This window comes from Hypanus sabinus, chromosome 18, assembly GCF_030144855.1.
Source record: "Hypanus sabinus isolate sHypSab1 chromosome 18, sHypSab1.hap1, whole genome shotgun sequence".
Classification (NCBI taxonomy): Eukaryota; Metazoa; Chordata; class Chondrichthyes; order Myliobatiformes; family Dasyatidae; genus Hypanus; species Hypanus sabinus.
Genome location: NC_082723.1, coordinates 58,329,416 through 58,350,314, shown reverse-complemented (window position 1 = coordinate 58,350,314; position 20,899 = coordinate 58,329,416). Strand labels below are relative to the sequence as shown.

The 20,899-nt window shown below is 43.3% G+C and overlaps 1 protein-coding gene across 2 annotated transcripts in view; it reads right to left on the bottom strand.

Moving 5' to 3' along the window:
* Nucleotides 1–5,094: 5,094 nt before the first annotated feature.
* LOC132407641 (TNF receptor-associated factor 2-like) overlaps nt 5,095–20,899 on the bottom strand; it is a 76,863-nt gene continuing 61,058 nt past the window's right edge. For both annotated transcript variants that reach the window (XM_059994430.1, XM_059994431.1), the window contains exons 9-11: nt 18,862–19,039; nt 15,298–15,446; nt 5,095–14,676 (exon numbers count right to left, since the gene is read on the bottom strand). In XM_059994430.1, coding sequence (XP_059850413.1) covers nt 14,458–14,676; nt 15,298–15,446; nt 18,862–19,039 — 546 coding nt within the window. In that variant the 3' untranslated portion in view covers nt 5,095–14,457. The remainder of the gene's footprint in view (nt 14,677–15,297; nt 15,447–18,861; nt 19,040–20,899) is intronic.

Genomic DNA, 20,899 nt, shown 5'->3' with positions numbered 1-20,899 from the left:
GGCAAGGATCTCTTCTGGGGGAGGTATGACCTGTTCTAAAATGACTGGCTGCACCTGAAGCCAAGAGGTCCAATATTCTTGAGGGCAGGTTTGTTAGAGCTGTTGGGGAGGGTTTAAACTAACTTGGCAGGGGGTTGGGAACCGGAGTGAAGGGACTCAGGATAGGACAGATGGTAAAAAAAAGTAACGATGGTGTGCAGTCAGATTGTCAGGAAGGACAGGCAGGTGATGGGACTTAGTTGCAGCCAATAGGCTTAGTATCAAATCATTAGGGATGCAGAAGCAGAAAGGATAGCAAATACAGTACTCAAGCTGTTGTATCAAAATGGACACAGGAAGGATGCAGGAGGACTTAAGAAAATGAAAAATGAAATACAAAGTTGGAAAATGCATGGTCATGCACTTTAGTAGTAGAAATAAATGTATGGACTATTTTCTAAATGGGGAGAAAATCCAGGAAGCTGAGATGGAGAGGGACATGGGAGTTCTTGTGCAGAACATCCTGAAGGTTAACTTGCAGGTTGAGTTGGTGGTGAGGAAGGCAAGTGCCATGTTAGCATTCATTTCAAAAGGTCTAGAATACAAGTACAAGGATGTGATGCTAAGGCTTTATAAGGCACTGGTGAGGCCTCACCTTGAGTATTGTGAACAGTTTTGGGCCGTCATCTTAGAAAAGATGTGCTGACATTGGAGAGGGTCCATAGGAAGTTCATCAGGATGATTCCAGGAACAAAGGGTTATCATATGAGGAACGTTTGATTTCTCTGGGTCTGTACTCGCTGGAATTCAGAAGGATGCGGGGGATCTCATTGAAACCTTTCGAATGTTGAAAGGCCTAGACCAGGGGTCAGCAACCCGCGGCTCTTTGATCTCTGTGCCGCAGCTCCCCGTGGTTTGTTAGTTTTTGAAATGTAATTCGAAATTTGAAGATTATGGTGATCTTGTACAATCTAAAAACTTTGTGGAGACCCCATTTCCAGGCACATCCGAACCGGCTCACAATTAGCCACCGTTCCGGCTAAGGGAGATAGCCTACGGGGGTTTGTGAGTACATGTCTTTTGGAGCATCCGCGCCCACGGGGACGGGTTGAGGGAGGCTTTAAATCAAGGCTGTTTAGTTCGAATAGTTACCTTTGACTGCAGTGTCTTTATTTTAGCACTGCGTGTAGCGCTACACCGCTACAACGTGTTTTTTATCGCTATTAATATACATCACCACTGCCAATGCCTGACACCCGCCAGTGCGCGCTTTCTTTTAATTCTTCGATCCAAGGTAGGCTAACTATGGAGTAACCTTCAACCCAACGTCTTTTTTTCGGAGTTCAAAATGTTTTTGTTGCATGCAGAAATGTAATTTCATTTTCTCTGCAGGAGTTCATCAATTTCATAAATGCAACACATTATAGTTTGTTTATACATAGCATAAAGGCAAAAAAAACCATTGTATGCAGTGTTATTTCATTTTAAATGTCAAACGGGTTTTGTGGCTCCCAGTGTTTTCTTTTCTGTGGGAAATGGGTCCATATTGGCTCTTACAGTGGTAAACGTTGCCGACCCCTGGCCTAGACAGAGTAGATGTGGAAAGGATGTTTCCCATGGTGGGAAGAGTCTAGGACAGGGGTCAGCAACCTTTACCACTGAAAGAGCCACTTGGACCCGTTTCCCACAGAAAAGAAAACACTGGGAGCCACAAAACCCGTTTGACATTTAAAATGAAATAACACTGCATACAACATTTTGTTTTGCCTTTATGCTATGTATAAATAAACTATAATGTGTTGCATTTATGAAATTGATGAACTCCTGCAGAGAAAACGAAATTACATTTCTGCATGCAACAAAAACATTTTGAACTCCGAAAAAAAGACGTTGGGTTGAAGGTTACTTTTAAGTAAAATACTCGACGTCTATTTGAGTCCTTCTTGTATTTATGAAAAACGCCAAACTTAAATTTGCCGCCAGCAGCAAACCAAAAATAACGTCAGCCAGCTGTCAACCTGAAAAATAAAAGGACTATTTCACTGAACAATGAAAACATATGAATATACGTAAAATAATACGCAATTAAAATATTTATCATACTTCTTCAGGTTGACTCACACCTGACAATGCAGTCGTATTCAGTAGGGATGGATCGATGCTTAGGGGAGTGACCGGGAAGGATAATGTGTTTTTTTCCTCTCTGAACTCACAGAAGCGTTTCCCAAACGATGTTTGCATTGCGATGATTGCAGAATGTAAATACTCCGAATTTATCATGTCGTGACATTGTTTGAACTCTCTCAAATTGGGGAAGTGAGACAATGTGCCTTTCTGTAAATCTCTGGCAAGCAACGTCAACTTGCGCTCGAATGCAAAACATCCTCCAACATGTGCAGGGCTGTACGTCCTTACCCCTTTGAAGAGCTGTGTTCAGCGTGTTCAGGTGCGCTGTCATGTCTACCATGAAGTGTAGCTTTTCCAGCCACTCTGGCTGTTCCAGCTCAGGAAAGTTGAGCCCTTTGCTGCCCAGGAAAGTTTTCACTTCTTCCAGACGCGCGACAAAGCATTTCAGCACCTCCCCTCTGGACAGCCAGCGATAAAAACACGTTGTAGCGGTTGCTACACGCAGTCAGTAAACTGCAGTCAAAGATAGCTTTATTCGAACTAAACAGCCTTGCTTTTAAGCCTCCCTCAACCCGCCCCCCATGGGCGCGGATGCTGCAAAAGACACGTACTCACAAACCCCCGTAGGCTATCTCCCTTAGCCTGAACGCTGGCTAATTGTGAGCCGGTTCGGATGTGTCAGGAAATGGGTCGCCACAACGTCTTATTTAGATTGTACAAGATCACCATAATCTTCAAATTTAGATTTACATTTCAAAAACTAACAAACTAACATAAAATACATATTAATTAAATACTGACCATGTAGCGGTGTGCTACACGCAGTGCTAAAATTACGACACGGAGTCGGTAACTGCAGTAGAAGGAAAAAAACTTTATTCGAAATCTTCAGCCTCACTTTTAAGCCTCCCTCAACCTGCCCCCCCCCCCCCCATGGCGCAGAGGCTCCAAAGCTCTGTGCTCGCAAACCCCCGTAGGCTATCTTATTGTGAGTCGGTTCGGATGTGCCAGGAAAAGGGTCGCCACAACCAATTATTTCCCAAAGCAACAGGGAGCCGCAGCACAGACGTAAAAGAGCCACATGTGGCTCCGGAGCCGCGGGTTGCCGACCCCCGGTCTAGGACAAGAGGGCACGGCCTCAGGATAGAGGGGCGTCCTTTCAAAACAGAGATGCATTGAAATTTCTTTAGCCAAAGGGTGTTGAATTTGAGGAATTTGTTGCCACATGCAGCTGTGGAGGCCAGGTCATAGGGTGTATTTAAGGCAGAGATTGATAAGTTCTTGATTGGAAATGGCATCAAAGGTTACGGAGAGAAGGCCGGGAACTAGGGTTGAGGAGGAGATTAGAGAAAATCAGCCATGATTAAATGGCGGAGCAGACTTGATGGGCCAGATAGCCTAATTCAGTTCCTAAGTCTTACGGTCTCTCTAATGCCAGCATATCCTTCCTTAGATAAGGGGCCCGGAACCATGAGGTGTGATCAAAGCCTCAGCATTACCTCTGTGCTTTTATATTCTAGTCCTCAGCAAATAAATGCTAACACTGCACGTCTTCCTTACAACTGACTCGAGCTGCAAGTTAAACTTTAGGAACTGCTGCACTTTTCTGAATTCTCTCACCATTTAGAAAATAGTTGATGCCTTTATTTCTTCTACCAAAGTGTATGACAATACACATATGTACATTGTATCCCAACTGCCTCTTTGACTAATCTCCCAACCTATCCAAGTCTTGCAGACTCCCTGCTTCCTCAACCCTGCCCCTTCACCTATCCTTGTATCATCTGCAAACCTGCCGACAAAGTTTACTTTATCATGCACTTCCAAGTACCCCAAGCCCGAACCTAAAATGTTAGCAATCACTGAAGTCAGGATAGCTGGCCTATAATTTCCTGTCTTCTGCCTCCCTCCCTTCTTAAAGAGTGGAGTGACATTTGCAATTATTCAGTCTTCTAGAACTATTCCTGACTAGTAGTTCTTGAAAGATCATTTACCACTTTCAGAACCCCGAGTCCACCCAATCCAGGTGACCTTCAGACCTTTCAGCTTCCCCAGTACCTCCTCCTTAGTAATAAGAAACCAGCTCAAACATGCAACACAAAGTGTTTTGAGATGTAAAACAAATATTTATACACTGCTTGGGTTAATTCACTGGTAACTGACTTTTAATGACTAAGACAAGATAAAGTGAGGTTATTGAAGCATTTGACAGTACATGCATCTGCAACATGCTATAGTTTCTACAAGTTGACATATGGTCCAGTGAAATTGGAGGCCACATATGGTTCTGCTCCCTCCATTTCTTTTTTCCAGTTACCAGACAGTGAAGATCACAAACAGGTGGAAACAGTGATTTGCAGGGTAACTCTGTGGCCATTTGGTGATGGCTGGGGAGGGCTCTGCACTTTTTCTGCAGCAGTTAGCATGGAAACCCCTCCAGTTGGAATCTCTGAAGTTTTTGCTTTATGGATTTTGACTGAGATTCCACAAAAAATATAGAACTTCAGCACTGATATTCTGGAACCTTTTATAGTTGTTATATGGCCTTTTCAGCTTTTTGTCTATGATTCAGCAGAAATAACTTGACTGGGTTTTAGAATAGGTTAACGATTGAAGAATACAGAATGTAGATCAGGAACTGGCCCTTCGCCCACTATGTTCAAGCTCAACACGATGCCAAATTAAACTAATCCCTCCATTTTTCATGTCCCTATTGAAAAGCCTTTTGACGGCTGAATCTTTATAGTGGAATAAATAGGTTAGAAAGAAAGGATTCCAGTTATGGTTAAGTCCAAACTACACCACAAATATAGTAGAAATGTGTTTTCTCAGAGTTCATATGAAAGTTGTTACCACAGTAGGTGTACTTTGAGTACAGCACAGGTACTTTTGAAGAGGTGAATCAACAGACAAACAAAATGAGATAAGTGATTAGAAACACAATGAACTTGTGGTAGGCAGTACAAAACATTACGCAGAAACCAACTGTCAGGACTTTTTAGCTGAATCATGTATTCAAATAGGCTTCCCCCACCTCTGCACGTCTTAAACTGTAAAAGAAAATAAAAGTTTCAGGATGTTGGCTAAATAGCGAAATCCAGTAAATTATTCAATTCCAGACGGATGCACTTTTAGAGTCAAAGAGAAGTATAGCACAGAAGCAGGCCCTTTAGCCCATCTAGTTCATGCCAAAACCATTTAAGCTGCTTACTCCTATCAATCTGCACCGGGACCACTGAGTTCCATACCACTGCCATCCATGTACCTATCCAAACTTATCTTAAATGTTGAAATCAAGCTCACACGCACCATGTGCCGGCTGCTAATTCTACACTCACAACCCTCTGTATGAAGAAATTTCCCATCATATTCCCCTTAAACTTCTCATCTTTCACCCTTAACTCATGACTTCTGGTGGTAGTCCCATCTAACCTCAATGGAAAAAACCTAAATTGACCCTATCTATACTCCTCATAATTTTGTATACCTCTATCAAATCCGCTCTCAATCTTCTACATTCTAAACTTTTCAATCATTCCTTTTAATCAGGGCCTCCAGACCCGGCAACATCTTTGTAAATTTTCTCTGTACTCTTTCTGTCAGTAGGTGACCAAAACTGCACACCAAAACTCCAAAGTAGGTCTCACCAACATGTACAATGTCAATATAACATCCCATCATATTTTATATTGTTGCTGTCAGACAGACAGACAAACAACAGCTGCATCTGAATATCCAGCCACCAAGATAATACAGGTACTTAAATGTCTATAATCATTTCTACATCTATTGAAGTACGTCTAGCAAATGATTTTGAAGACTCGCCATATTGGAGTTTATTTTTTACTGCAGTGCATTTGGCCAGAGGCAAGTAAGATTCTATTGATGCTGATAGGAGTATGGAGCAGATACTTTCATTGGGACTTGGATTAAGTCCTGGACATACTGCTTTTTAAATTTTATTTACCTTTTATAAGGCCAGTCATTGAGATAAATGTGTAACCATTAATCCTGTACATCTTCTAACCTAAGCTTGGAGAAATCAATCTGCTGGAGGAACTCAGTGGGTCAAGCAGCATCTGTGGAAGGAAAGGAATCATTGAGTTTTCAGTTGAAAACCCTGCATTGAGACTGAGATTGGAGAGGCAAGAAGGCCAGGATAAAGAGAAGGGGAGTGGTAAGAAAGGAGTATTACATGGTTGGTGGACCGAGATGGGGTGTACAATGACAGGCAGAGGAAGTGCGTGGGGCTGAGTTGTGAGACTGAGTGACAGATGGAGGCAAAGAAATGGAAAAAAATTGGAGAAGTAGATGGAGCACATTGGGGGAGGGGAGTGTGAAGATGTCACATCTGCTGGAGGGAGATAAGCAGGAACACAAAATGATACCAAAATTGGATTCAGATAAGGAGGTGAGAATGGTGACTACTGGGAGAAAGGCGAATGACATTTGGAACCAGATTGGGTAAAGCGGGGGAGGGGTTGAAACCTTTAGGGTGAACCAAGAAGGGGAGATGGACAAAGATGGGTGATGTGGGTGGGCATTGGGGAGGGAAGATTAAAGGAAGGAGATCAAAAATAGGAAGAAAAATGGATGGTAGGAACTTCTTGACTGGCTGCAATCAACAATCTCGGCAGAGGCCAATAAAAAAAAGCAAGGTGTAAGCGGAGCATCGATTGTGTGAGTGAGGCTGTGTTAGAATGACAAGAGAAACTCTGCAGATGCTGGAAATCCAAGCAACACACAAAATGCTGGAAGAACTCAGCAGACCAGGCAGCATCTATGGAAAAGAGACGTTTCAGATCAAGACTCTCATCTTTTTTTCCTCCAGTCCTGATGAAGGGTCTCAGCCTGAAACATTGAATGTACTCTTCTCCATAGATGCTGTCAGGCCTCCTGAGTTCCGCCGGCATTTTGTGTGTGTTGCAGTGTTAGAATGAACAGGCTTTGGCTCAAAAGGCTTATGAGATAACAGGTGGAGATTAGAACTGAAGTTTGAGAAACCAGAGATATAACAAATGTAGACAGGATGGTAATTCAGGCAGTAGAATGCTCCTCCCATGAGATGTGGGACTTCAGGGAACCCAACAGTCTCCCTGATGCCTACATCACAAGCAAGTGCTCCTGACTGACAAGGTCAAAGAACTGGAGCTAGAGCTGAACGTACTCTGGATCATCTGGAGGCTGAAAACCTCAGATGAGACTTTTAACTAAGCTGGTCATACCTAGAGTGCAAGTATCAGCTAGTAGATAACTGGTAAGTTGGCAGCACATTCGGACATAGTGGTCTCTCAAGAGCCAACCAAAGGTGTTCTTGTCTTAAATGTCTTTTTTACAATCGCAAGACAATGATGGATGTACAGTAGGGATACCACATCAGTGAGCTATTTGTTGGTGGAGGAACTGGACTTGGTGCTGACTGTGTTACTGCCTGCTACAGAAAGCCATTGGAATCCTTGTATGGTGTGCAGTCTTAACAGTGAATGTCTGTCTAGGACATTTCTCCTGTGATTGCAAGACCGTTTGATATTGGTACTGTTAAATGCTGCAAGTCCGTTTCCCGTATTTATTGGCGAGAGACGGCAGGGGAGCCGAGTGGCCTCAGTTGTAGCAAGGACTAGTCTCAAGCTGTGGGCTGGTCTGTTGCAGCAGTCCAGGAGAAGAGATGCCAGAGGCATGTAGTGCAGTGTCTCTGCCAGGTGCTGCCATCCATTGTCCACTCAGTGGAAGATCAGCTGGATTGCATGCGTACATTCGTCTGCAGACTGCTGAGAACTGCTTGTTCTTGTCGATAACACTCCATGAACCAGCAAGTTACAAGACATGTCACGCAAGGACTTGGGCTAGATATATATTTTTGTGACTGTATGTTTACTTGATATATGTACTATTTGTGCCTTGTGATGCATGTTTTGCACCTTGGCCCCAGAGTAATGCTGTTTTATTTGCCTGTATCATGAGTAGTCACGTATGGTTGAAAAATAATTGAACTTGAACTATATGGGTGGCTACCAGGAGAAATAAAGGGAGTAAGCAGTCAGTGCTTACTCTGAAGCTCAGCAGGGAAAAGTAAAGTAAGGCAGAATGATAGTGATAGGAGACAATACTTAGGGCAATGGGCAGGAGAGTCTGTGTCCGTGAAAGAGATGCTAGGATGGTGTGCTGCCTCCCAGGTACTAGGATCTAGGATGTCTCAGAGAAGTTGCAGAACATCTTCAAGAGGGAGGGTGTGCAGCCAGAGGTTGTGATGCACACTGGCACCAATGTCATGGGTAGAAAAAGGGAAGAGTTCCTACGCAGTGAGTATAGGGAGTTGTAGAGGAGGAGGAGGCTGAAGAGAAGGACCTCCAAAGTAGGAATCTCTTGATTATTCCCAGTACCACATGCAACTCAGTGCAGCAACAGGATGACAGTACAGATGGATGGGTGCAGGAAGGTAGGCTGGATGGCATCTCCAGATTCCTGATGGAACCGGTCAAAATAGTCAAGCTATGCGATGTCTTCAGTACTCCTACCGGTGGAGCTTGGCCACAATTGGATGGCTCAGCCCACTCCCGGATTGACTTCCTGTTTGTCAGAACGCATCACAGACAGATCCGCCATTGTCACTCCAGCGTTCTTCTCTGACCACTGCTTCCTCCAAGCCTCCTGTCGCCTACGACAGGACCAGAAAGCAAGCAGGGGTCGTGGAAGCTAAACATTAAACTGCTGACCTCAGAGGAGGGAATATGCAAGTTGGAACAACCTTGAAATCCCATCTCTGATTCCCCTGTTCACTTGTGGGATGCAACCAAAGAGAACATCAAGAGGCTCTTCATCCACAAAGGGGTTTAGAGAGCAAGGCAGGGTTCGATGGAATTGTTTAAACTCCAGAGTTGCAGCAACTTCTCGTGAAAGTGAAGCGGGTGTGTGTGAGGAAGGGGTTACTAGAGGTGAAATGCTGGCATGTCCAGCACTTCACTGAAAAGTCCTTCAAAATTGATCTTCCGCTTCAGGGTCTGCACTGTGGAACGATGAGACATGCTTACATTTTTTTTCTTCCAAAAGGTTCACGGGGGAGCTCTGTGATCCACACCCTTAAGGAAGAGGACAGTTCAGTAGCATCCTTGCAGATGGACATGTTGAGGCCACAGACACTTCAGCCTCCCAGAATTTCCTGTCACGGAGGTGTTAGACAACATCAAGTGGTAGAGTAGACCATCCATTCCTTCAACTCGATTAAAACTACTGACAGTGATGGCTTACCAGCTGAGTTGTACTCGGTTCTGTGGGCTGTACATAGGAAATGTCCTCTCCACATCCACTCTACCCTTTCATCATTCAATAGATTTCAATGAGGTCACCCCTCATTCTTCTGAATTCCAGTGAATACAGGCCCAGAGACATCAAATCTCTTCATATGACAAGCCATTCAAGCCTGGAATCATTTTTGTAAATCTCATTTGAACACGTTCCAGTTTCAGCACACCCTTTCTAAAATAAGGGACCCAAAACTGCTCACAATACTCCCAAGTGAGGCCTCACCAGTGCTTTATAAAGTCTCAACATTACATCTTTACATTTATACCATATTCCTCTTGAAATGAATGCTACATTACATTTATCTTACTCACCACAGACTTAACCTGCAAATTAACCCTTAGGAAATCCAGCACAAGGACTCCAAAGTCCCTTTGCATCTCAGTTTTTTTTAAATTTTCTCTCCATTTAGAAAATAATCAACCCTCTAATTTCTTCTACCAAAGTGCATGACCATGCACTTCCTGACACTGTCTTCCATCTATTTCTTTGCATTTTCTGAATCTGTCCTTATGTAAACTCTCCACTTCCTCAAAGCTATCTGCCCCTCCACCTATCTTCATATCTTCTGCAAACATTGCAACAAAGTCATCAATTCCATCATCCAAATCATTAACAAATACGTAAAATGAAACAGTCCCAACACAGACCGCCGTGGAACACCACTAGTTACCGGCAGCAAGCCAGAAAAGGCTTCCTTTATTCAGCCACTGCTTTATCCATACTGGAATCTTTCCTACAGTAACATGGGCTCGTAAGCTTGTTTAGCAGCCTGATGTGTGACACCTTGTCAAAGACCTTCTGGAAATCAAGTATGCACCATTAACCAATTCTCCTTGTTATTTCTTCAAAGAATTCCAACAGATTTGTCAGGCAAGATTTTCCCTTGAGCAAACCATGCTGACCACAGCCCATTTTACCATGTGTCTCCAAGTACAGTGAGACATCATCCTTAATAATTGACTCCAACATCTTCCTAACCACTGAGGTCAGACTAACTGTCCCATAATTTCCTTTCTTCCGTCTCTCTCCCTTCTTGAAAGACTGGAGTGACATTTGCAGTTTTCCAGTCTTCCAGAATCTAGTGATTCTTGAATGATCATTATTAGTGCCACCACAATCTCTTCAGCCACCTTTCAGAACCCTGGGGTGTACACCATCTGGTCCAGGTGACTTAACTACTTTCAGAACTTTGTTTCCCAAAAACCTTCCCTCTAGTAATTGTAACTTCACACACTTCATGACTCCTGACACCTGGAACTTCCACCATACTGCTAGTCTTCCACAGTGAACAGTCATGCAAAATACTTATTCAGTATGTCTGCCATTTCATTGTCCCCCTTTACCACCTCCCCAACATCATTTCCAGCAGTCCAATATCCATTCTTGCTTCTTTTTTTACACTTTATGTATCTGAAGAAACTTTTGGTATTCTCTTTAATATTATTGGCCAGCTTTCTAGTTGCCTTGTTGGTTTTTAAAAGCTTCTCAATCCTCTAACTTCCCACTAATCTTTGCTCTATTGTATGCCCTTTCTTTGGGTTTAATGTTGACTTTGACTACTATTGTTAGCCATGGTTGAATCATTTTTCCTTTAGAATACTTCTTCCTCTTTGGGATGTATATTTCCCATGCCTTCCAATTGCTTCCAGAAATTCCAGCCATTGCCACTCTGCCGTCATCCCTGCCAGTGTTCTTTTCCAATCAGAGAAGCTAAAGTCAGACTGCAGTGGGGAAGTTCACCCCTTTTTTTTTTTAAATAAAAGTACTGTAGGTTTGCGAAGAGGATATGGAGCAGGATGAAAGGGCCCGTGTCACGGTTCATCTCGAGCAGCTGTATGACAGAAGATCTTCAAATCTTCGGCCTTTTCCCAGGGATGCACACAGAGAGAAGAAACAAGAGCTGCTGGCAGATTAACTGGCAGAAGACGCCCCTTTGGTCTGCCCAAAGCTTGATGGTTTGCCAGTGTATTGAGATGTCCGTGGAGGAATGCTGCTGACAGGCACATCCCAGGCTGTAGATGTGCATGCTGAGGGACACAGCACAGTTCTTCTACGGGAGAGGAAGAGGGAGAGAGAAGGACCAGGTTTGGGGAAGAAGCCACATAATTATTATTATAGCAGTATACTACCCCAGAGTGCCACGAATAGCAGCAGTGCTATTGATGTGTATGAATGTAACAGAACAGCACACCAAGCACTGACTATGAATGTAAAGAATGAAAAGGCAGTGAACAGTTTCTTACAAATAGTTTTTAATTATTAATAAAGTTTATTTTGTTAAAAAAAGGTTTGATGGTTCTGGGCCTGTACTCACTGGAGTTTAGAAGCATGAAGGGGGATCACATTGAAATCTATCAAATGATGAAAGGCCTACACAGAATGGATGTGGAGAGGATGTTTCCTATCGTGGACAAGTTTAGGATTAGAAAGTACAGCTTCAGAATAAAGGAACATCCATTTAGAAAAGAGATGAGGAGGTCTGCCACTAACGTGGCTATTTCCTTACAGAAAAGCAACTTCACATTACTGAATGTAGAACAGATGTGTAGATGTGTTTTATTTATATTTGTTTTTAATGGTCTAACATTAATTAATGTGATACAGCCCTGCCTTTCCACCCAGCCACCTCATCCTGAGCAGTAAAGTTACACAAGAATACATCATCCATATTACTCCTTCACGGAGGTCAACTAAACTCTTCTCTCCCTGCTCAATTCTATTCACCACTGCACTACTTCTACAGAGATATTGTCCTTCCGCCAGTGTTTTTATACGAGATTCTATGGGTGAAGCAGCCACACAACTAAGGAGATCCCAGAGCACAAAAGTCACCTAAAAGTATCGAACAGCAAATTACTGCAGGTACTGGAAATAAAAATAAAAAAGAAAATGTTGGAGGTTCTCAGTAGGTCAGGATTCCATGCTGCCTGATTTGCTAAGTGCTTGCAGCATTTTCTGCTTATATTTTAAGAAATATTGTTCTGCCCTCCATTCTAACCATTTCAGTAACTATCAGCAAAAGGTGCAAAGTTTTTCACAAACTTCCACCATGCTGATAGTCTTCTCATCCTTCAACCAAATCCCAGTAAAGCCCAAGCATTTGAAATATTCTAATGCCTGGAAGCATAGCCAAGGACCTGAGTCATAAAAGGATAGTGCAAAGGCCAAGAAACATAGTACAATATTACCTACAGTGCAAGGAGCTGGTGCCCAAACAGCATCAGACCCTATGTCAAATCAGAAACCTGTCAACGTCACAACTACTTGTCCTTGGCTAGAAGTGTGCCCATTTACATAGTCTCTCATAACACGTGCCTCCCCTTCACAGAATTGATTATAAACATTACCCTGACCACTGGGAAGCCCTGTCCTTGGGGAAATCAGCCTCATTTGTTTGTGGATCCTTCCCAATACATCAATCCTCTTAATAGGAGAACCAGTGAAAGGTGTTGACCTATGAAACTTCGTCAAAGTAGTCACTCTTATTTGTGGAACAGTCTTAATATGTTCTGTTCAGAGTAAAGTGAATGGGAAAACCACCGTACATCACAACCAAGAGTATCTCTGAATTGTGATTTATGTCCATAAGTAATTTGTTATACTGATTGTCCTTTTACATGTCTCACCACTACTGCATACATCCACAAGGCAATAGCCAGTAGCTCCACCAATGGAGATTAACAGTAAGAATAACATTTTCCACAAGTACAGGCCAGATTAATGAGAAGACAAAACACCTCATCCAAAACCTTCCTTTCAATCCTGGGCATTGCCAAACTCACTCACTTGAACTCACTGCAGTGTTATTCTGTTGAAATTCCTCCCTGCTATAACCCTGAGCTACCCAGATGTGTTAAACAGAAGGTGGGCACAGGGAAAAAAAAAGTCCCAAGTCCACTAATTTCAACCACTTCAAGGCCTGCACATTTCCACTTTTGGTAACAACCAGCTAATGCAAAACTAAAAATTATTAAGTATTGTATATAAAATAATGGATTATAATCTATTATTATATTAAGAGTAAATAATTATGACCAAAGCACTTCTCAAGCAAAAATAGAAAATTTTGATGAAACTCAGATGAACAGTTTCTCTTCCCAGACTTTGCTGACCTGCTGAGCTTTCTCCAGTATTTTCTGTTCTTTTGATTTCCAGCACCTGCAGTTTTAATTTTCTGGCACTCTATAATATAATCTTTCAAAAACCCTCAAACATTGCTGATTCAAGCTTTTGATTCCCAGCACAAGGTCCATCTATGTCAAGTGCGAATGGCAAGGAACTGCATCTTTCCATATTTCTACCCCTCACCTCTCTGAAGATGCTTCTTCAGAAAGCAACCAGTCCTTAGCAAGAGGAACTTGAAGCAGCTTGCAATCGTGATTGGCTTGGTGGAGCAGGTTTCTGTCACTGAGAGCCGATGTGCACATCACACACCTGGTTCTAGTCCTGAATGGAAGCAGCACAGCATGCATCTGACATGATGACATGGCCAAGGAGGGGAGGCTATCATCACAAGATCAATGCCCCCCTTCACCTATCCCCCAGAGTAATGCATAGCCCACTGTGTGTTTAGAGCAGTGGAAATAGGGAGACAGCAGCATGGTACCTCCATTAACTCAGCTGGTTCCAGCAACCCAGACCTTTGTTCACAGTTCATCCAGAAGTACATTGGTTCCAACTCTCACAGGGAGAAAGGGGGAAAATGGGAAGATACAAAGGGTATATCCACTATACCTCATTGTTAGATGCATGCTTTGCTTACATAATTGGCCAGCCAGATGTTCCTCCTACCACTGCTCTGTTTTTAGCAACAAGCAGCACATCATCCACTGATTGCAGGTAGATTGGAACAGGAAGCTGAAGACTGCAATGGGCATCTTGCTGATCAGCTCTCAAAGCCCAGCTCACCGATCTTATCGGTAGTGGGATCAGTAGGCCTACACTTGCGGTACTCTTGCTGACTTAATTATTTCCCTTGCTCACATGAAATAGCAAGGATCCAGATGCTGACCGCTTCAAACCATAGTTTATGCTGTAGATAATGGTTCATTACAGGTCAGTTAAGTCCACAATAACTTTGATGAAAATGCTGTCGTCACGCAAGTAATTATTCTTGTTGTCCAGTTTGTTAAGTGGACAGAACAGAGGGCACCCACTGGCAATGTTCATCTCACTGACAGGTCTCTGGAAAGAGGAGGAACTGACATCCGGTCGGAATGCATCAATAATGTGTTCACGGTTGGTCTGGTCCAGCAACATGAGAGTCACCTGTGGACAAGGCAGAAAGAAGCTGGCATTTACAACCGCCCAGCACGACAGTCCAAAACAACACATCTGGGAAGGGCCCTCTGTCGAGTGGCTGCTATTCTGCTACAGGGAAAACTGTAACCAGCTATGCACAGCAAGGTCACACACAAGCTCAAGATGAGGTATATGACATCTCAGGAAACTTTTCAGGAGGGTTAGTGCATGGGTACTGCCACTTGGCACGCATTCTCCTTAGTAATGACTCATCATGCAGAAACTACCTCCACTACTAACAGATCATCCCCATCAAAACCACAGTGACAAGTTCTGGTCCACACCCCCCACACCCCCTTATCAGTAATAGATTCCACCTACACCAGTCCCTCTCGGGTCAGATTCCACCTCCCCTTCCAGTGACAGGCATCCCATACCTCCATCGTTAATCATACTCACCACCCATCTCCTGGCCACGTTTGTCGAGCACCAATATAGTCACTTGCAGACTACTGAGAACTGCTAACAGAGTCCGTGCACTATGGACTCACTCAGCACACACAAATTACCACATGCCTGGCTAGGTTTTGGCTCCACTGATTGCTGTCTGGGCTCCGTAGAATGCAGGACATGAGAGAGTAAACCCACCTTTTGCTTGAACGGCCATCTGAGCAATCCATCATAGTTCCCTTTCATAATGACGAAGAAGAGGGACAAATGGGAGCCACGACCCACGCCATCACCATTCAGATAGATACGCATACACATCTTGTACCCGTACTTACTGGTGTAGAAAGCTGAACAATTAAAAAGGAAATGTTAAGAGATGGACTGTAGGAATGAGCAGAGACAGTGCCAAGCAGCCAGCATATGATCACACCTCTATGACAAGATATCGGAGCAGAATTAGGCCATATGGCCCATTGAGCCTACTCCACCATTGGATCAAATGGCTAATCCATTTTCCTCTCAGCCCCAATCTCCTGCCTTCTCCCCATGTCCCTTCATTCCCTGACTAATCAAGAATCTATCAACCTCTGCCTTAAATACACCCAATGACTTGGCCTCCACAGCTACCTGTGGCAACAAATTCCACAGGTATACCACTCTCTGGCTAAAGAAAGTCCTCATCTCTGTTCTAAATGGATGTCCCTCTATTTTGAGGCTGTGTCTTCTGGTCTTAAGACTCCCCCACCACAGGAAACATCCTCTCTACATCCATTCCATCGAGGCCTCTCAGCATTCAATAGGTTTCAGTGAGACCACTCCCCCTCCAATCTTTTCAATTCTAGTGAGTACAGGCTCAGAGCCATCGAGCACTCCTCGTATCACAAGCCTTTCAATTCCAGAATCAATTTCGTGAATCTCATTTGAATCTCCAATGTCAGCACATTGTTTCTTGGATAAGGAGCCCAAAACCACTCACAATACTCCAAGTGAGGCCCCACCAGTGCCTTATAAAGCTTCAGCATTTCATTCTTGTTTTTATATTCAAGTCCTCTCAAGATGAATGGGAACATTGCATTTGCCTTCCTCACCACTGACTCAACCTGAAAATTAATCTTTGAGGGCTCCCACCAAGTCCCTCTGCACCTCATATCTTTGAATTTTATCTCCATTTAGAAAATAGTCTATGCTTTTATTTCTATAACACTTCCCAACACTGTATTCCATCTATTTCTTTGCCATTCTACTAATCTATTATTCTGCTAAATGAAGCAAAAACAGCAAGCATTGAAGCCTACGTCATCAAGAACCAACTAAGATGGAGCGGTCATGTTGTTTGGATGAAAGATGAACGTCTGCCGAAACAAATCTTCTACTCCCAGCTTAAAGAAGGCAAACGTAAAAGAGGCGGACAACAGAAGAGATTCAAAGACATCTTAAAAGCCAACATGAAGAAATGGAACATCGACATCAACAATTGGGAAACCAATGCCAAGGACAGGAAACTCTGGCAAGCCATCATCCGAGAAGGAACAGCAACTTTCAAAGCCAACAGATGTGCAGAACTAGAAGACAAGAAGTAAATGGAAAGAGGCAACAACAACCAAAACCTGATCTGCCATCTGGAACTACCTGTCCTGAATGCAGAAGAACTTTCAAAGCCAAGATTGGACTCATAAGACACTTGAGAGCCCATAAATCGATCAACAGAATGAAGACCATCATCCTTGACCTCAAGGGATAGCCACGACGATGAATCTAAGTCTTTCTGCAGCCTCCCTGCTTCCTTAACTTACCTGTCCCTCCACCTATCTTCGTATTGTCCACAAACTTGGCCAAAGAGTCATCAATTCCATCATCTAAATCATTGGCATTTAACATGAAATGCTATGCTAACTTGCAATGAAATGAGGCAAACTGATGAGCAATTAGGCAGTGGAAAACTGGCACAATGTGCACCTCACAGCTCCATAGACCTCGGTTCAATCCTTACCCTGGGTCCTGTCTGCATGGTACCTGGATTATGTCCTTGCTTCTGCATAGGTTTCCTCTGAGTGCTTCAGTTTCTTCACACATCTTAAGTGTGTTCAGGCTGTAGTTTAATTATCACTAAAAATTTCCTCCTTGTTCCTCAAGGTTGTCACCGCCCAGGGAGTAGTGGAGGTAAGCTCCCATTACCTATTAAATGCTCCCAATGCAGTGCATCTCATATAGCCTCTGACAACCAATTCCAGCTTCTAGAAGCAGTTCCTGGTTCAAATCCCATTTCTAAGGACAGGAGAAGGGTCAAAGGTCAGTTACTGGTTTTAAGGCACCAATTCCTTTGGGTAGATGGGGCTCATCAGCCATGGTTGACAGCTTATCTGGAAGGAAAACGGATCTCAAGCCTCCGCTGACCTGTGACTATACCCACCCACGAGAAAGGCTTCAGGAGTAAACTCCAAGGAAAAATCCGCAGCTGGAATCTCTATGGCAGTCCTATATTGAGTTCAATGCTGACTGGCAACTCCTGTGACACCACTGGTGCCAAACTCTTGGTCTCTGCCTTTCCTTTGGATTCATCAGCTTCGGGGAGAGGGGGAAGACTGCTGCATGGGCAACAGCTTGCTCTCCATATCATACTCCCCTGGCTTGCATAAACAGCTAGGATGCAACATCCATAGTCGACCCTGATCAACAGAGGGCCTACTTATAAATTCCCCACTGCAAATGCACAGTAAAATCCTGGGTAGTTGATAGGAACACAGGGGAGATTAAATAGGTTTGGGTAAGATTAGTGTAAAAGGAGTGTTTCATAGTTAGCATAAAAGTGACCTGACAACTGTTGCTGCACTACATGACTCAATAATTTTAACTCTGATAGCAATTCACCCTCTGTCCAAGGATCTCACCTCCCTTACTTCCCACAAACTTCCTTATAGTCACTATCCAAATCAGATTCAAGACAAGTTCAGGCCAAACACATTGCCAATAAATGTGGAAATCTACAAATCTAAACTCTCATTGTCATCATTCTTTGTCCTATCCTGTGTTCTCAGCTTATGACTAATACTACAAGTTCAACACTGGGTGAAGCATAGGATTATGGAAGATGAATTAGCAAGTCAAAGAGGGGTCGTGAGAATATACTGGCGGTTAAAATGAAGGATGGTAAAGGTTAGACAATGACATAGAATTGAGAAATAAGGTAATTTTTGAAATAATAAATAAAAATGGATAAGCAAAAAATAAAGAGTCAAAGATAAAAATAAAATCTAGAATGCACAACAGTTCACGCAGCCTTTGACAGAGATAAATGGGTGAGCTGCTTTGTGTGAGCAGATTTCCAGTTTCAGACTCAGCGTCAAACAGGATGCCAATAAACTACTGCTGTGCAGGAGGTCACCAACATGGACAATCAGCAACAAAATTCAGAGAGGGGCCCGGGACCCAAGAAAATAATGTCAGCACCCAGAGCTTAAGTAATGGGCAGAGGGACCAGGCACAGTGGGAAGCCCCTGAGTAGAGGGACCAGGAGTAGTGCAAATATACTATGAAAGCCACTACCAGGCAGGTGCACAGAAGTTTCCCAACACTGGTAATGGCTAGTGTCCATGCACCACCAATTTGTGCTCTGCTATTTGCATGCTGAAAAAGAGAGATTCAGACTTCATTTTCTGGCTTCAGATCCCCTTAGTAATTTTAGACAATGAGATAACACCCCCAAGTTTATTTAGGGCTTATCACGATGGTTGACTTTATTGTAAATAATAATCTTAGGCTAACCTGGAGAAAATATAGCTGGTGACCTCTGGGATTTAGCATCCTGCCGTCTTCTGCTGAAATCTGAAATCTTCCAAATGAAAACTCCATTGTAGGTGCTGAGCTCAAGTGCCTGCAGCTTTAGTTCCAACTCTGCTATGGCTAGGTCTTTCAGGGCAGCCACACGCTCCATCTGACGCACCTGAGGACAGCAACAATTAACACTGAAAATGACATGGCAGTATGTCAGACTGGAAATACCAGAAGGGTTAGTCTGTCAGTGATGAATGGAGGCATTTTATTCAGCAGGAGTTCCAGATTCTTGCCTCCCAGATCTGCAACACTGGAAAACATATAATGTCATCAGGTTGACAGAAATGCCCTCTCCATTTTTTCCATCTCCAGCCCAATCCCAAACTCACATGCTTTTGAGTATGGTCATTTACACATTAAACTTGGGAGTTGAAGGGAGGGGATTGATTCATTTTACCAGGGAGGTTGTTTCTCAGCCACGCCTGAGGTACAATGCAATGTCTCCTATAGTTAAACCGATGCAAAGGTTAGCCAGATATTCCACAAGGATGGCTTCACCATCTTCTCAGTGCCAAAGTCTGACAACTGATTAGTTATTGGCACAAGTTGTCAGAGTTCAAGAATTCACCTGGTTTGAACCACTGGTGGAAGAGGAGGTTAGCTCACAAATAGAGAAAGCTTGTAGAGAGTGCAAGAGGGAGGATAGGCAGGTGATAGAGAAGGGACACACTCAGACCAAAGGCTTGAGATGTGTCTATTTTAATGCAAGGCGAGTTGTGAACAAAGAAGGTGAGCTTACAGCGTGGATCAGTACTTGGAGATATGATGTGGTGGCCATTACAGAGACTTGGATGGTTCTGGGACAGGATTGGTTACTTAAAGTGCCAGGTTTTAGATGTTTCAGAAAGGACAGAGAGGGAGGCAAAAGAAGTGGGAGCATGGCACTGCTGATCAAAGATAGTGTCACAGCTGCAGAAAAGGTAGATGCCATGGAGGGATTGTCTACGGAGTCTCTGTGGGTGTAGGTTAGGAACAGGAAGGGGAAAATAACTCTACTGGGATTTTTTTTTATATAGACTGCCTAATAGTAACAGGGATATCAAGGAGCAGATAGGGAAACAGATCCTGGAAAGGTGTAATAATAACAGAGTTGTCATGATGGGAGATTTTAATTTCCCAAATATCATCTCCCTATAGCAAAGGGTTTAGATGGGGTGGAGTTTGTTAGGTGTGTTCAGGAAGGTTTCTTGACACAACGTGTAGATAAGCCTACAAGAGGAGAGGCTGTACTTGATTTGGTATTGGGAAATTAACCTGTTCAGGTGTCAGATCTCTCAGTGGGAGAGCATTTTGGAGATAGTGGTCAGAATTCTATCTCCTTTACAATAGCATTGGAGTGAGACAGGAACAGACAAGTTAGAAAAGTGTTTAATTGGGGTAAAGGGAATCATGAGGCTATCAGGCAGGAAACTGAATGCTTAAATTGGAAATAGATGTTCTCAGAGAAAAGTACGGAAGAAATCTGGCAAATATTCAGGGGATATTTGTGTAGAGCTCTGTATAGGTACTATCCAATGAGACAGGGAAGTTATGGTAGGGTACAGGACCATGATGCATAAAGGCTGTAATAAGTCTAGTCAAGAAGAAAATAAAGTTTACAAAAGGTTCAGAGAGCTGGGTAATGTAGAAATCTAGAAGATTATAAGGCTAATAGGAAGGAGCTTAAGAAGGAAATTAGGAGAGCCAGAAGGGGCCATGAGAAGGCCTTGGCGGGCAGAAATAAGGAAAACCCCAAGGCATTCTACAAGTATGTGAAGAGCAAGAGGAGAAGACGTGAAAGAATAGGACCTATCAAGTGTGACAGTGGGAAAGTGTGTATGGAACCAGAGGAAATCGCAGAAGTACTTAATGAATACTTTACTTCAGTATTCACTATGGAAAAGAATCTTAGTGATTGTAGTGATGACTTTCAGCAGACTGAAAAGCGTGAGCATGTAGATAATAAGAAAGAGGATGTGCTGGAGATTTT